Source organism: Alexandromys fortis, unplaced genomic scaffold (genome assembly GCF_014885135.2).
Source record: "Alexandromys fortis isolate MF-2015 unplaced genomic scaffold, M_Fortis_MF-2015_v1.1 scaffold_80, whole genome shotgun sequence".
Taxonomy (NCBI): Eukaryota; Metazoa; Chordata; class Mammalia; order Rodentia; family Cricetidae; genus Alexandromys; species Alexandromys fortis.
This window is the reverse complement of record NW_026068174.1, coordinates 4,970,738-4,988,297: the sequence shown is the minus strand read 5'-3', so window position 1 is coordinate 4,988,297 and position 17,560 is coordinate 4,970,738. Positions and strand designations below refer to the sequence as shown.

At 45.1% G+C, this 17,560-nt stretch overlaps 2 protein-coding genes across 7 annotated transcripts in view; one reads left to right on the top strand and one right to left on the bottom strand.

The window, feature by feature from the left end:
* The window catches only part of Eral1 (Era like 12S mitochondrial rRNA chaperone 1), an 8,376-nt gene extending 4,222 nt beyond the window's left edge, over nt 1-4,154 (bottom strand). For 2 of the 4 annotated variants that reach the window (XM_050128819.1, XM_050128820.1), the window contains exons 1-2: nt 3,842-4,154; nt 1,359-1,939 (exon numbers count right to left, since the gene is read on the bottom strand). In XM_050128819.1, coding sequence (XP_049984776.1) covers nt 1,359-1,939; nt 3,842-4,124 — 864 coding nt within the window. In that variant the 5' untranslated portion in view covers nt 4,125-4,154. The remainder of the gene's footprint in view (nt 1-1,358; nt 1,940-3,841) is intronic. The other 2 variants (XM_050128821.1, XM_050128822.1) reach the window with 2 other exon arrangements.
* A 7,623-nt stretch (nt 4,155-11,777) lies between these two features.
* The window catches only part of Fam222b (family with sequence similarity 222 member B), a 57,199-nt gene continuing 51,416 nt past the window's right edge, over nt 11,778-17,560 (top strand). Inside the window, exon 1 of one of the 3 annotated variants that reach the window (XM_050128591.1) lies at nt 11,778-11,915. The gene's annotated coding sequence lies outside the window, so the exon portion shown is untranslated. The remainder of the gene's footprint in view (nt 11,916-17,560) is intronic. The other 2 variants (XM_050128593.1, XM_050128594.1) reach the window with 2 other exon arrangements.

The window sequence follows — 17,560 nt, the reverse complement described above, 5'->3', positions numbered from 1 at the left end:
ACTCTTTTTTTTTTTTTTTTTTAGTTTTTCGAGACAGGGTTTCTCTGTGGCTTTGGAGCGTGTCCTGGAACTAGCTCTGTAGACCAGGCTGGTCTCGAACTCACAGAGATCCGCCTGCCTCTGCCTCCCAAGTCCCAAGTGCTGGGATTAAAGGCGTGCGCCACCAATGCCCGCTAAGAGGATGACCTTTAATCCCAGCACTCGGGAGACAGATCTCTGAGTTTGAGGCCAGCCTGGTCTACAGAGTGAGTTCCAGGACAGCCTACACAGAGAAACAGGAAGAAAGAAAGAATGACGTTGACTAAATGAAGGGTGAGTGGAGTGCTGGAGACGGGACTTACTGGCAGAATGCTTGGGTAGTTCCCAAGTGGCCCTGGGTTACATTCCCCGCACTGCACAAAATAAAACACAAAACCACAGAGTTCAATGCTGAATTATGCTATGTTTAGTCAGGTGGGGTGTCACGCCTTCACTCCTATAATCACAGCATTTAGGAGACAGAGGCAAGAGGATCATTTCAAGTTTAAGGGCAGATTGGCCTATACATTTAGACCAGTGCCAGTCAGGGCTACATGGTGAGACCCTATTTCTGAAAGGGGAAAAAAATGAAGATTCCGAGCTGGACATGGTGGTATCTCTTGTATCCCAGCACTTGAGAGATGGAGTAGGCAGAAAGATCATAAAATCAAGGTAATCTCTGGTTACATAGAAAGGCCAACCTGGGTCACATGAGACTGTCACAAACACAAAGGATGGAGTGGTTCAGTAAAGGCGCAAGCTGCCAAGCTTGACAACCCAATCTTGGGTCTAAGGATTTACAGAATAGAAAAAAGAAGAGACTCTTGGAAGTTGTCCTTGATCCCCTCCCCCATGCAAGCGCCAAGGAGCACACACGTAAAAAACTTCAGAACACAACGGCAAAAGAGGGAAGGGAGAGGAAGGAACTGCGTGGAGTCTTAAGATAGGGAGGTCCTTGCTGGGAGTGGTCTACAGAGGGAGTTCCAGGTCAGTCTGGGCTACACAAAGAAACCCTGTCTCAAAAAGAACAGCAAAAAATAAAAAATGGGGGGTGTCTTCTATGCATTCTTTTTTTTTCTTTTCTTCGGTTTTCTGTTGCTGTTGGTTTTTGTTTGTTCTGCTTTTGTGTTTCAATACAGGATTTCTTTGTATAGACCTGGTTTTCCTGGAACTCACTGGCCTTGAACTCAGACATTCACCTGACTCTGCCTGGGATTACAGGTGTGTGTTACCACCACCACAGCGCCAGGCTGAATCTTCATTTTTAAAAAAGACCAATGGTAAGAGAGAACTGATTAGCCTTACTCTATCCTGTTTGCAGAACTTCTGCAGGTACCTACCACCTGGGCCTCCTTCTCTGTGATGACCCCTAGAGCTTGGCATCGAGTGGTGTGTACCTTCTTGGAGACAGGAAACACCTTCCAGGAAGAAAGAGGTTCCAGTGAGATCTTTGATCCCGCCCAGACCATCTCCCCAGGCACAACAAGTGAATGAAAAAAACAAAACGAGAAAGAGGTGGTATAAGGAAACTGGGTAAATGATCCAGTGGTTAACAGAACTGACTGCTCTACCAGAGGACCTGGGTTCAATTCCCAGCACCCACATGCTGGCTCACAACTGTTTGTAACTGCAGTTTCAGAGGATCTAACATCCTGGGGTTTTCTGGCCTCTGTAGGCACCAGGCACACAAGTACCACACAGACATTTATGAAAGCAAAACACCCATATACATAAGATAGTGAAATGTGTAAAAAGGGAGGTATAGGGGTTGGGATGATAAAAGTGTGGTATACTTTACGGCCCAGCAGCTGATTGGAGAGTGTTGACTTTCCTGCATTTGGAGTTCCCAGGAGGACCACTCGGAGGACCCGTGGATTCTCAGGCATGTCAGGAGTATGGACCAAGAGCAGATTCTGCTCATCTGTTAGGATGGGAACATGAGTGATATATTGGAATCTAGACTTTATTAGATACTCAGCTCTGATACCCAAGGAGGAAATCAAAATGAAAGATTGGTACACCAGGCTGAAGCTACCCATCCTAACTCTGAGACTAGTATGCATTTAATTTTATTGGATTTCTCAGGTTATCTAACCTCTCTAACTAAGCCCCTTGGTTTTCTCATATGTAATCGCACTAACAATATCTATGAATAACTTTTTCACAATGACAACTGTGTAAAGAAATTGCTCAACATAGGTTGGGCACTGTGATAAATACATATACTTGTAATCATAACCTTTGAGAGGCTTAAGCAAAAGTAGATTACTGGGCCGGGTGGTGGTGGCGCATGCCTTTAATCCCAGCACTCAGGAGGAAGAGAGGCAGGAGTATCTCTATGAGTTTGAAGCCAGCCTGGTCTACAGTGTTAGTTCTAGGACAGCCAGTACTGTTACACAGAGAAACTCTATCTCAAAAAAAGAATGAATTACATTTGAGACACAGACCAGCCTGGGCTACATAATTAGACCCTGTCTCAAACAAACAGAAAACAACCTCACTAATTACAATGGAGAACAGCACTTTATACATGGAGGGGCAGTGGCGACAGCACTCGGGAGACAGTTCTCTGTGGGTTCAAGGTCATTGTGGAGAGGGAGTTCCAGGACAATCAGGGCTACACAGAGAAACCCTGTCTCGAAAAAAAACCTAAATAAAGTTGAGTGGTGGTGGCACAAAGCAAGTTCCAGGACAGTCAGAGCTGTTACATAGAGAAACCGTCTTAAAAAAAAAAACAAAAACAAAGAACATAAATAGTAAGTAAGTAAATAAATTAATGAAATGGATGTGGTGGCCCAAATTTGCAATCCCAGCATGAAGGAGACTGGGGATAGTGAGCTTCAGGTGATCATGGGCTAGAGTGAAACTCTGTCTCAATGTGTCCTCCCAAAAAAAGCAGCACTTTCTTCCTCAAGGAGCATGGACTGGAGCCTGGTAGGAGACTAGTCACTGTTGGCAGCAACACAGTATCAGAAGAGACAAAGAAATTTCGCAGAACCTTCACAGCAGCATTAGTAGGGTGCTACAGTCAGAGCTGAAGAAACTTCTGGAACTGGAGATCCTCTTGCCTCTACCTACCCAGAGTGGGGACTACAGGCAGGCACCATGACTACCTGGCTCAAGTTAGTATCTTAACAAGTAGATGGGGCATTACTGACTGCGACCAACACAGGTTTCCTCCCATTCTTTTTTTTTTTTTTTTTTTTTGGTTTTTCGAGACAAGGTTTCTCTGTGGTTTTGGAGCCTGTCCTGGAACTAGCTCTTGTAGACCAGGCTGGTCTCGAACTCACAGAGATCCACCTGCCTCTGCCTCTGCCTCTCAAGTGCTGGGATTAAAGGCGGGCGCCACCACCGCCCGGCTTTTTTTTTTTTTTTTTGTTCCTCCCATTCTTAAACTCTTGCTGCTGTCAGACTTAACATTTGTGTATTTGCATGAGCTTATGGAAGTCACAGTACAATTTCTGGAGCTGATTATCTTTCCGCCATACGGGTCCCAAGAATGCTCAGCTCGTCAGGCAACAAGAGTCTTTAAGAGCAGGCTAAGGTATTTTACAGACCCTCATTCTCAGACTCTCCAACAACCGTCACTACTTGTCTCTCTCTGGAGTCAGATTTATTTTCTATCAAATGATAGAGGCTGAAATGATATCCCCAGAGACAGAGGATAACTAACCTACACGACTTCCACTGCTGAAACCATCATGACACCTGTAATCCCAACACTCCAGAGGCTGGAGCAGGAAGATCCGAGTTCCACACCAGTTCCACAGGAAGACCTGTTACAAAACGAACACCCACAACCAGCATTAACTGAGCCCTTTACCTCTGTGTACCGACACCGCGGGGACGCTCGGAGCTAACGAACTGTCAGGCTGAGGGAATCCAAGGATTCGGTCCAAGGCGGAATCCTGACCATAGCGACCAGAAGCGGCGGCCAGGAGGGGACCAGAGGAAATGGCACCCCCGACACAGGACACGCACCTCGCCTGGTTACCTAGAAGCGAGCCGGGCGAAGCCACCCACTCCCTCCCAGCCTGCGGGCCCAGCTGCCAGGCCCCGAATAAAGACCGAACTAGGCCAGCGCAGCGCCGTCTGGGGGCAGCCATTTTGCCGCAATGCACTCTGGTACCGACAGAAGCGCGCTACGGTTGGGCCGTGAGGCCCACAAACCATCGAGTAGAAGAAAACTAGATCCGCCCCAACGGAGCTGAGCCTCACTGGACGTCCTGGGACGGGTAGGCGGGTCGAGCTTTCGGCCAAAGCTCAGGGAGGCTGAGGAAAGGAAAGACTGTGATGTATATATTGTCTGCGTGATTATAACGGTCGGCGAAGACTCCCATTTCTCCTTCTGCTGGAGTTTTGTAAGAGAGCTTTTTAGTCCTGTTTTCTGATTGACCACCATTCCTCGGGAAGCCAAGCCGCCAGAACAGTCCTTCCAGCGCCGCAAGAGGAGAAACTCTCGTGATTGATAAGAATGGGCATGGGGAAAAGGCGCTAGGAAATGTCACATTTCACAGGAAAGATTTTTTTGAATATTTGTTTTTGTTTTTCTATGTGTCTACATCTGTGCACCATATGTGTACTTGGTGCCGGAGGAGGCGGTGAGCCTCCACATTATTTCTGGGAATCAAACCTGGGTCTTTCACAACAACAAGTGCCCTTAACCACAGAACCAACTGTCCAGTCCAAGATTTTTTTCGTTTTTCTTATTTTTTTTTTAGAGCCTTCCTTCCTTCCTTTCTTTTTTCTCAGGGTTTCTCTGTCAAATAACCCTGACTGTCCTGGAACTCTCTTTGTAGACCAAGCTGGCCTTGAACTCACAGAGATCTGTCTGCCTCTGCCTTGCTGAGTGCTGGGATTAAAGGCTTGCGCCACCACCACCTGGCTTTTAAGTGCTTTCTAACCTCAATCCTGCAGGGTCCTTTCTTATTTCCTTTTTAGCTGTGTTGCAGCTGGATGTGGCAGTCTTAGGGTTACTGTAGCTATGATGAAGCTCTATAACCAAAACCTACTCGGGGAAGAGGGTTTATTTGACTTCCATATCTTGAATCACAATCCACTGAGGAAGCCTACGAAGGAACTAGTCAGGATCCTGGAGGCAGGAGCTGATACAGAGAACATGGAGGAGTGCTACCTACTGGCTCCCTCCTCATGGCTCACTCAACCTGCTTTCTTTTTTCTTTTTTGGCTTTTTCAAGACAGAGTTTCTCTGGATCTCTGTGAGTTCGAGACCAGCCTGGTCTATAGAGCTAGTTCCAGGACAGGCTCCAAAGCCACAGAGAAACCCTGTCTCGAAAAAAAAAAAAAAAAAAAAGACAGAGTTTCTCTGTGTAGCCCTGACTCTCCTGGAACTTGTTCTGTAGACCAGTCTGGCCTTGAACTCAGAGATGCACCTGCCTGTGTCTCCCAAGTGCTGGGATTAAAGGTTTATCCACCATCTCCTGGCTCAGTATCCTTTCTTGTAGCATCTAGGAACAAGCAGCCTAGAGGTGGCACCACTCACAAAGGGCTGGATCCTACCATGTCATTCACTAAGAAAATGCCCTACAGGCCCGCCTACAGCCCAGTCTTTTGGAGGCAACGTTGCAGTTGATAGTAATCTGACAGGAGGTCACAGTACATCAGTGTGGTGCTTTGAAAGCCTAAATGAAATGAACTTAAGAGACAATGCAATTGGAGCTGGAGTGGAGCTGGGTATGTTGGCTGACCCACACTGATAATTCTAGCACTTGGGAATCTGAGCCAGGAGGATATCTGTGAGTTCAAGGGAATCCTGGGCTACACAGTGAATGGAACTCTGCAAAAAAAAAAAAAAAAAAAAAAAAAAAAAAAAAAAAAAAAAAAAAAAAAAAAAAGTGGGGAAAACAGCCCCCTCCCTGAAAACCCATAAACCTGGGGATATGGCTCAATTGGTAGAGTATTTGTCTATAAAGCACAAAAGCCTTGGTTAGATCCCAGCACCACATAACACAGGGTGTGCTGGAACACACCTCTGATCCCAGCACTCAGCAAATGGAGGCAGGAGAATCAGAAGTTCAGGGTCATATTCAGCTACAAAGCAAGTTCAAGGCCAGCCTGGGATACTTGAAACCCTATCATTCATTTTTTCCATCCATCCATCCATCCATCCATCCATCCATCTCTTTATGTTGTCATTGTTTTTATTTTATGTGTATTGTTTTGCCTGCATGTATGTCTGTGTGAGTGGATGCCCTGGAACTGAAGTTATAGACAGTTGTGATCTACTGTGTGTATGGTAGGAATTGAACCCAGGTCTTCTGAAAGAACCACCTCTCCAGCTCCTATATTGTTGTTGTTATTTGTTTTTTCGAGGTAGGGTTTTTCTATAAAAGCCCTGGCTGTCCTGGAACTTGCCCAGTAAATCAGGTTGGCCTTGAACTCACAGAGATCCACCTGCCTCTGCCTCCTGAGTGCTAGGATTAAAAGCATGTGCCACCACTGTCCAGCAAGACCCTATCTTTTTTTTTTTTACATTTTTTCTTTTTTATTTAAAGACCCTATCTTAAAAAATATGAAAAAAGAAAAAAAGGAAAAGAAAAAAATATGAAGATGATCCAGGCAGCTTATACTTGTAATTGCAGTATCACTACTGAGAAGACTGAGACAGAAGAGTCACCATGAGTTTGAGGCCAGTCTAAGCTACAGGGTGAAACTCTGAACAACTCTCAATGCCACACTCACACAAAAGATTGGTATTTGCTGATGGCAATGACTCAGTATATGGAGAAAAAACACTGATGATACAGGACAGTTTTGAAGGTGGAGAGAACCAACTGGCCGGGCTGTTGTTAAAGGAATGGTGTCCAGAGAATCTCTGACTGATGTAGAATGGACAGAACCAGAAAAGCCCAATTAACTGATGGTTTGCAAATAGAGCCAGTTTCCAGCTTTCTTCTCTGTTCCGGGAGGAAACAAACATTTTGGAACATTATATTCTGGGTGTTCTATGGGCATATGGAAGCCCAGAGAACAAGATGCTACTAAATAAGGGGACAACCAGCAATTAGAAAACCATGAATCTTCTTTGATGGACAAGTAGGTGAAATACTATCAAAACTGCTACTAGGCTAAAGGAAAAAGTTCAGGTCAAAAGATAGTAAGTAGCTGGGTGTGGTGGTATTTCCTGCTATCCCAAAATCTGAAAGTTTGAAGACAGCCAGAACTACACATCAATTGCCAGGCCAGCCAGGGCAACGTAGTGAGACTCTGTCCACCACCCCAAAAGTAGATAAATTACTGGTCTACAAAGTGAGTTCCAGGTCAGGGCTACACAGAGAAATCTGGTCTTGAAAATCAAAACAAAATAACAACAGAAAAGGGGGGGGTAGTCCAAGAGGATGAGGTGCTTCAGTAGCTAAGAGCACTTCCTGCTCCTGCAGAGGATTGAAGTTTGGTTCCTAGCAAGTATACCAGGGGCTTACAGATGCCTGTAAATCCAGTTCTAGGAGATCTGACCTTCTTTCTTCTGACCTCTGTGGCCACACGCGTGTGCGCGCGTGCAGCACACACACACACACACACACACACACAGAGGTGTGGGGAGAAGCACAAACACATAAATAAATCTTTTAGAACTTTTTTAGAAATTAAAAACCTTTTATGTGTGTTAGTGTTTTGTCTGCATGTGTGCACACACACCACATGAGCAGTGCAGTGCTAGAGCTAGAAGGTGTTGGCTGCAACCCCTGAAACTGGAGTTACAGACTGTTACCAGTGAAATGTTGGTGCTGGGAACCGAACCTTGGTTATCTGGAAGAGCAGCAAGTGCTCTTATCTGCTGAGCTTTCTCACCAGTCCCCAAATAAAATCTTTTTTAGAGAAAGAAATTCAAGCTGGGCGGTGGTGGCGCACACCTTTAATCCTAGCACTTGGGAGGTTGACACAGGTACATCTCTATGAGTTTAAAGCCAGCCTGGTCTACATAGTGATTTCCAGGTTAGCCAAGTCTACTTAGTGAGACCCTGTCTCCAATAATAACAACAATTCAAATAGGTCTGAATGTGAAGTTATCTAGCACTTGGGAAGTAGAGGTGGAAATTCAAGGCCAGTCTGATCTGGCTACCCTTTCTTGAAAAAATGGGGAGGGAGAATGAGGATGTAGCTCAGGTGACAGAGCTTTTGCCTAGCATGCAGGAAGCTCTGTGTTCAAAGGGCAGCACCAACAAACAGTGTGTGGTTGTGCATGCCTTATTCTCAGCACCGAGGAAATGAAAGTGGGGGGATTAAGAATTGGAGATTGTCTTGGCATACATAAAGACATCAGCCGAGTCTTAACCCTAGCACATAAACTTTAATTCAAGTGTAGAGTTGTCTTAGGACACCCAGAACGGTTTAAATGTGGGCAGAGGTATTGTTATCATGTAGAGTTCAGTAGGCAAGGATCCAGGAGATGGAGACATTGATGATGTAGCACAGGGAGGTGAGAAGCAAGGCATCTTTCCCAGAAACTTCAAGGTCAGTTCAGGCCTTCCTTTTAGTCATCCATTCATCAGGGAGTAGTGTCAATATTAATTCTCGATCATTCCTGGCTGTGCAATTCTATTTTTGTGCCAACTTTGCAATATTTTTGCAACTGATACATGTTCCCCCCCCCTCGCCCCCCAGCCCTCCATCCCAGACAGGGTTTTGCTATGTGGCCAGAGTGGCCTGGTTCTTGCTATTTTTTCTCAAGGTGGTCTTAATTTGAGGCAGCCCTTCTGTCCACTTATTAAGTGCAGAGATTACAAATGTGTCACCTTGAATAAATAGTGTCAAGTCTTTCAAGTTAGGAGCTGGCTCACAGGATGTCCTGGTTACTAACCAGTACCTAATTCTGTCAGCTGTGATCTTTCACTCTACACATCTCAAGATGACCTTGTGTTAGGAGTGCTGGCAGAGCCTGTAATCCCAGCAGTTAGAAGATAAAGGCAGGATGACCCGGAGCTCAAGGCCAGACTGGGGCTCTGTGAGATCTTAAAAATAACAAGAGGGAGCTGGAGAGATGGCTCTGCACTTAAAAAGAATGACTGCTTTGCTGCCTAGTTTTATGTCAACGTAACTTCATCTGTGTGTGGGAGAACCTCAATTGAAAAAATACTTTCATACAGTGGGGCTGTAAGCCTGGAGCTGGCAGTGCACACCTTTAATCCCAGCACTCTGGAGGCAGAGGCAGGTGGATCTCTGTGTGTTTGAGGCCAGCCTGGTCTACAAATCTAGGTCGAGGACAGGGCTCAAACCCTGTCTCAAAGAACAAACAAACAGAAAGAAAAAAAAGCCAGATTGCTTCCAGGACAGCTAAGGCAAGGCTATATTGAAAGTCCTTGTCTCAGAAAAAGAAGAAGGAGGAGGAGGAGGAGGAAGAGGAGGAGGAGGAGGAGGAGGAGGCGGCAGGCTGAGTAAGCAGCACTCCACAGCCTCTTTAGCAGTCATTGAGTTCTTACCCTGTCTTCCTTTGATGATGGACTGGGATTTGTGGAAATTTGTAAGCAAAAAAATAAACCTTTCCCTCCCCAATTTGCTTTTGGTCATGGTATTCTGTCACAGCCATAGATACCCTAAGACAGCTGCTCTTGCAGAGGAGATGGCTTGATTCCCAGCACTGATAGGGTGCTCATGCTACCTATAATTACAGTTCAAAGGAATGTGACACAGTTTCCTGGTCTTCAAGAACATCAGGCATGCACACGTGGTGCACATACAAACATATATGCAGACAAAACTTTCATACACATAAAATAATTATTAAAAAAAAGAACAGCACCCAGAACATAGTTGAGAAATGCTCATAGTTATTTGGAAGACACTTTTAGATTTTTTTATTTTATATGTATGAGTGTTTTGCATGCATGTGCTCCATGTATGTGCCTGGTGCTTGAGGAGGCCGGAAGTGGACATCTGAAACCGGAGTTATGGATGGTTGTGAGCTACCATGTAGGCTCTCGGAATAGAGCCCAGCTCCTCTCCAAGAGCAACAAGAGCTCTAAACTACTGAGCCAGTTCTCCAGCCACTGGAAGACACTTAAAAAAGAAAAATAAAAAATGAGAGAAGAAAGACATTTTGTCCAGTACGGCAGCCACTGTTAAGTTGTCCATACTGCTGTTAACAATGTCACCTATGTTAGCAGCCCTAATTAAGTTTGAGAGTCCCTCCATCCCAGACCAGGTAGAAGGCAGCTCACTCATTAAGTCTGAAACTGTGTGTACTGTATTATATACCAATTAGTACATACTAACGTAGCAACATAGGATTATATATATATATATATATATATAGATTTTACAAGACTGTTTTATTGTTATATATATATATATATATATATATACACACACACACACACACACACACTGATTTTACAAGACAGTGTCTCCTTGTGTAGCCTTGGTTGTCCTGGAACTCACTCTAGATCAGTCTGGCCTTGAACTCACAGAGATCCACCAGCCTTGCCTCCTGAATGCTGGAATTAAAGGCGTGAGCCACCTCTGCTCGGCTAGAATTATATTCTTAAAAACCATAAGCATATGCTAGGCATGATAATAGATGACTGTAATCTTGTAATTCAGGAAGCTCAGGCAGGATGATAGTAAGTTTGAGGCCAACATGGACTACATAGGGAGTTCAAGACCACCCGTGGATGACATAATAAGATGGTGTTTTACAGAGCCAAAGTCGTCATCGTTGTCGTCATTACCACAATACCGATACTGCTGTAAGCCTCTGATGAAAATCCTCAGGTTCCTAGGTACTTCTCTGAGAAGGCAAAAAGAAGTAACACCTAGTTTCTTTTTGGGGGACAGAGCCTTTCAGTGTAGCTCTGGTTGTCCTGGAACTCGCTGCATAAACCAGGCTTGCCTCAAACTCATAGAGAGCTTCTTGTTTGTTTGTTTGTTTTTCGCTTTTTTCGAGACGGGGTTTCTCTGTGGCTTTGGAGCCTGTCCTGGAACTAGCTCTGTAGACTAGGCTGGTCTCGAACTCACAGAGATTCGCCTGCCTCTGCCTCCCGAGTGCTGGGATTAAAGGCGTGCGCCACCATCGCCCGGCTGTTTGTTTGTTTATATGTATATTTTTTCCCCAGGACAGGGCTTCTCTGTCTAACACTCCTGGCTTTCCTGGAACTCTGTTGGTAGACCAGGCTGGCCTCAAACTCACAGAGATCCATCTGCCTCTGCCTCCCAATGCTGGGATTTAAGGTGTGTGCCTCCACCGCTTGGCCTGAAGAGTCCCATTAAAGATATATGTATAGGTGTTGGAGAGATGCTTAGCACTCATGCAGAGGTCGGGAATTCGGTTCCTAGGACCTATGTTTAGTCGCTCATAATCGGATGTATTAATCTCCCAAGAGCTGCTGGGTTAACAAGCGTGTGTTACTACCATACATACAGGCCTAAAGGTCTTCTTTTCCAGTTTGCAAAAAGATCAGACTCCAGGGTTGGAGATGAACAGTAGGGAACTTTCACCTGCAATTTCCTCGATGCCTAAAACATCAGCCTTTAAATGCAAGCAGGATCCAGAATGCTGGAGGAGTCTTTAAATGTATGACCTCTTAGATAAGTCACAGCTCAAGACTTTAGTAATCTAGGCAAGATATTCTAGAGGCCTTACTTTTAAGTAAGGGAGCCTCATTCTCTAAGACTTTCCGTACCCAAGGCCAGCCGGTGGCGATGCGTACTTGAGACTCAGAGAAGCCGGCCATCAGGCACTGAGAAAGACGCCCCCCCGAGCAAGATGCGCAGGCGCAGGCTGCCTGAGAGGGCCCCGGGCACTCCGGGCTGCGCAGGCGCTAGAGCGGCTCCGGGCCAGTCCGGACGGCGGCTGTGACTGAGAAGCTGGGGCGTGGAGCAGCAGTGGCGGCGACGGGCGACAACGGAGCAGCCATGAGGGCCGGGCCCAGTCACCGACAGTAAGTGCAAGTTTAAGGGGAATTGACCCTGGGGAGTGCAGATGTGGCGCGTTGGCCTCTGCTGGTCGGGGACGGAGGGTCGTGGGGGAGGGATAGTTTGAGGTGATGGTGGGAGAATTTGGAGCATGGATGACTAGGTCGTGAGTCCCAGAGCCGGACAGCTTGGCGGAGGGAAGGGGCTGCGTTTCGTGGAGTGAAGGAGCTCACGGCAGGGCCAGTGCCTTGCGCTGCCTGGTTTGTCATCTTCCCTTCCCCCAGGAGCTTTGGGTCGCCTCTCCCTTTCCGCTTCTTTCAGAGAATGGTTGCTGGGGGAAGGGTGGTGGAAAATAAAAGCCGTGCTGGAGCTGAAGAAGCCAACTCTGAATCAGGCAGAGAAGGGCTAGTCACTGAAGTTATGGTGTGTCCTGGGTAATGCTTAGGAATCGGAAGCTCGGTTTAAATCCAGGAGGGTCTAGGTTAAAGAGCCAAGGGCTTGGAGTCAGGTTTGGAACCAAGTCCATCACAGATAAACCGATCGATAACCTTGGATAGAACCCACTTAACCTTTCTGACTCTCTGGAAGATGCAATACTAAATGCAGGGCTTTCGTAAGCTTCATGTATGTGGTTGAGAGTGCTTATGAAATCGATAAGTTGTAAGTACCATACGAATGCTATGTACCCGACAATGCGATATGTTTTAGACCCTATGATTATTAATGGAGTGACTGATTTCTCAGGAAAAACAAAGCATATTTGTAAAACCTCAGTGAACAAAAAATCGTGCTTTCTGCATAAGCACAGCAGACATATGTGGAAATAACACTTTATTCTGTGGTGTGACAACTTGACTGTCAAATTGTATGGGAAAAGTACCATGCTCCTGTAAATGGTGTGCAGCTGTAGCTCCTGACCCAAGAGGAGGAAATGCGGACAAGACTGAAGCACTGAGCTACATCCTCAGCCTTCCTTTTACCTTTTATTTTGAGACCGGGTCTTGCATTTAAGGACAAGTTAGTTTTGAATGAACAGTCCTGCCTGTGTCTCCCCAGTAGCTGGGATCACTGGCACAGCTGGCTGAGGTTTTGGAGGGGTCCTCAGTTAATGCTTGTGTGCCAAAGGATTTATTGCTGAGCCATCCAGCCATCTCCCCAGTCTCTACTTACTTCTTTTGATACTGGAACCTGAGCCTGGGTTTTAAGTTTACTCTGCACGTATCCTGCCACTAGCCCCTTTTGTATTTTTTTTTTTTTAAATTTACTAATTTACCTAGGCTGGCCTTGAATTTGCAATCCTCCAGTCTTAGCCTCCCAAGTAGGTAGGATTACAGTTTTTTTTTTATATCATCTAGCCCAGAACAAGCTTCTATTATTTTTATTTAAAAAAAATATGTATTTATTTGGAGGCTGGAGAGATGGCTCGGTGGTTTACAGCATTTGTTGCTTTTTTTTTTTTCCTCTGATCTTTCAGGCTCTTTTTTTTTCTTTTTCTTTTTTTTTTTCTTTCTTTCTTTATTAAAGCATTTGTTGCTTTTAAAGAGGGCCCAGGTTCCATTCTTAGCACTTACATGATGGCTCACAACTCTCCATAACGCCAGTTCTAAGAGATTCACCCTCTTCTCCATTTTGTAGGGAAAAGAACAAATTTATTTAGCACACTGCAAAGAAAGCAAAGGGTATGACAATAATGGAAGAATTGCCTTCCAGACCCTGATATTTTTTTAATTGTAAAAGCTTTCTTTGCAAGAGTCTGGTTGCCCCAGGGGATTCTCTGCTTTGGAGCTCAGATTGGTGTACAGCAGCTTTTCAGCTCTTTCTGTTGTTGTTACTCTCCTGTCTGTGGAATCTTTAGAGTGAAAAAGACAAGTAGGGAGTTGTGCAAGGGCCCAAGAGACGGCTGGTTCTTTAGAGACTGGAGGAGCACTCTCGAGTCTTTGTTGTTGAGGGTAGATAAAGCAGAGGACAGAGTTAAACTGCCTGCTTCCGTGGAGAGAGAGTGCCTTTCTAGGCACAGCTTTCGAAAGATAAGTGCAGATGCCTTTCAAGTGGGCAGGAAGGCAGACACTTTAGCTCTGCTGGCTCTGAGGACTGAGAGCTTGAAATGGTGAGGCCTTTTGAAAACTGGGGAGTGATTGCTAGAGCTGAATAAAGGTGGGAGTGGCTGTGCTAGATCCATGAAAACCACAGATAAGAAGAGTGGACTCTTCTGGAGGCGTGGAGGAAGTGAACCCTAGCTGACTTTAACTCTGTCTGGTAACACATTATTTTTATGTTTCTCTCCTGAAACTATATGGCAACATTTAACCTTTTTTGTTCTATTTAGTTATTTGACTCTCCCAATAAATTCTCTGTCTGATCCACACATCTTAGAGGATAGTCCTGGCAGCCCCCATCTCTTTCTTTTCTCTTCCTTCCTACCCCCTCCCCCCTCAGAACAGGGTTTCTCTGTAATAGCCCTGGTTGTCCTGGAACTCACTGTGTAGACCTGGCTGGCCTCAGACTCACAGAGATCTATCTACTTCTGCCTTCTGAGTTTTTAAAGGATTAAAGGCGTGCACCACTACTCCCAGTTTTCTTCTTTTTTTAATAATTTATTTGCTTTCATTTTATGTCTTTGGTGTTTTGTCTGTACGTATGCTTGTGTGAAGGTGCCGGATCCCCTGGAACCAGAGTTACAGACAATTGTGAGCTGCCATGTGGGTGCTAGGAATTGAACCTGGGTCCTCTGGAAGAGCAATCAGTGCTCCCAACTTCTGAGCCAGCTCTTCAGCCCAGCAGGGGTAGTTTTTAAAGGGAATTTGAGGACTGGATGTGGTGGAGCAGAAGGAGAGGCAGGCTAGTCCCTGAGTTTGAGGCCAGCCTGGTCTACATAGTGAGTTCTAGACCAGCCAGGCCTACACAGTGGAACTCTGTCTAAATATAAGGGGTGTACTTGAGCTAGCCCTGCTGACCCAGGCTGTAATTGCAGCTAGCTGCTGGGGAATGTGAAAGCGAGGTGGGAGGTCCAGTTCAAGGCCTGCCTGGGCTACAGAGTGAGTTCAAGGCTAATAGGCCAGCATTACTATAGTGAGATCCTGCTGCCACTCCCCTCCCCAACACACACACACACACACACACACACACAGAGTTAGCGTGAACTCAAGCCTAATAGGCCAGCATTAGTATAGTGAGATCCTGCGTGCTCCAGCTGTGAATATAGCTCAGTGAAGAATGTTTACTTAGCGTGTCCAAAGCCTTCATTTTGATCCCCAGTACTTCAAAATTAAAACAAAGAAAGAAAGGAGAGTGTGGTCGGGGGCATGTACTTGGGATGTAGTTCAGGTAGGGCACTTACTTATTAGCACCTCTGGGTCCTTGAGGTTTGTCTCCAGCACACAGATTAAAGTATTTGTTGCTATTACAGGCTTTCCAGACCCCAACTTTATTCTGTCTTTACGCATTGTAAATGAAATTGGGGTAGAACATATTCAAATCTGCCTAGCCATCTTATTTTTAATAATTGGACATCTATTTTAATGTTGATAGTGCCTTTTCCCCTTATTGGAGAATTCCATTAGTTCAAACAAGACCATAAATATCCCCCATTTTATGTGAGAGTAACAGGTTTGTTGAGGGCCTATGAAAACTTCCCATCCTTTTCTACTGCAATTCTTTTTTTTTTCTTTTTTTTTTTTTTCCGAGACAGGGTTTCACTGTAGTTTTAGAGCCTGTCTTGTAGACCAGGCTGTAGATCAGGCTGGCCTCGAATCTACTTCAATTCTTTAACTATGTTAGTTACTTGTATGTAAGTAATAGTGACCAGATGAGGATTTCCTTTGCTAGGAAGAAAGTAGGGCCTGGCCAGTACCTTGATTGCCCCTGATGTGAGCAGTCTGACTGAAGTGAGAGATGAATTAATTATGAGGACATAGAGCTGCTCAGTTCATGACCCTGTAAGAGCTAAGACACAGGAAGAAGGTTTAATTATTACCTTTATGTATGTATATATGTATGTATGTATTTGGTTTTCCGAGACAGAGTGTCTATGTAGTTTAGGAGACTTTCCTGGAGCTCACTTTGTAGACCAGGCTGGCCTTGATCTGGTCTCTGCCTTCCGAGAGCTGGGATTAAAGGCCTGCACCACTACTGCCCAACTTAATTATTTTTTATTCTGCTAGTGAATCATTTTCTTTAAAAAAAAAAAAAAGGTCATGTGCTTCAAGGGAAACTTAAAAACATTCTGTTTAGCCAGGCGGTAGTGGCGCATGCCTTTAGTCACAGTACTCCAGAGGTAGAGGCAGGCAGATCTCTGAGTTTGAGACCAGCCTGGTTTACAGATTGAGTTTCAGGACTGTCAAGACTGTTTCACAGAGAAACCCTATCTTAAAAAACCAAAAACCAAACCAAAACAAAAAACTAAAACAAAAAAACTATTCTTTTTTTGAGGAGGAGTTTGAGATAAGGTTTCTCTGTAGTTTTGGAGCCTGTCCTGGAACTGGCTCTTGTAGACCAGGCTGGCCTTGAACTCAGCGATCTGCCTGCCTCTGCCTCCTAAATGCTGGGATTAAAGGCCTGTGCCACTGCTGCCTGGCATCAAACCTATTCTTTTTAAAAACAAGATTATGATGTTTATAATCATGAAAATAATTGTTTCCCAACACAGTCTTTATTTCTGGTTTTCCAAGACAAGTTTTCTCTGTGTAACAGCTCTAGTTGTCCTGGAACTCACAGGGATCTGCCTGCCTCTGCCTCCCAAGTGCTGGAGTGCTGGAACTAAAGGCTCGCACCACCACTACCCGACTTAACTTCCTAAGAGTTCCTTTTGACCTTTTGATCTTGCAACCCATTTCACGAGTAATATGGCTTATCCAGCCAAGGTTCTGGCTTCCAAGCCCAGCTGCCCAAGTTTGATCTTTGGAGTTTGTAGGAGAGAACCAACTCCTGCAGGTCTGCTTCTGACCCTCCCCATTGACCTCCAGCTGAAGCACCCCTCCCCCACATACACACAATGTAACAATAAACATGAATAAAAAGAAACAGTCTCTTGTGATATTTTGCAGCACCTGGCTAATAAAGGAAGTAAGGCATAAATAGTTTCTTTTTTCTGAAATACTGATTAAAGGGGAACTATATGAGAAGATGTTAAAAGAGAAACTAGTTGGGACTTTAGGCCTGTGGTAGAGTACATTGTTTGCATACATGAAGCCCCAGGTTGGAGCTCCAGTACTGGAGGAAGCAACAATAAAACAGAAATAGCAGCACAGACAACAGCAAACTGTAAAAAAGAGAGTGGATTTTACTTAGTAAACTTGTCAGTTAGGGTGGTAACCTCCTTGAGTTGGTAGAAGGCTTGTATGCTTCATACCCTGGGTTCTGTCTCCAGCACAGGTAATACTGGGCTCAGATGTCCCTGCCTGAAATTTCAGCATGTGGGAGTTGGAGGCAGGAGGGTCAGAAGTTAAAAATTATTCCCAGCTACATAGGGAGATGGAGGCAGGAGGGTCAGAAGTTAAAGGTTATTCCCAGCTACGTAGGGAGGTGGAGGTGGGAAGGTCAGAAGTTAAAGGTTATCTATCCACAGCTGCACAGGGAGGTAGAGACAGGAGGGTCAGAAGTTAAAGGTTATCTGTACACAGCTTTGTGGGAGTTGGAGGCCCTATCTCAAAAAAAAAAAAAAAAAAAAAAAAAA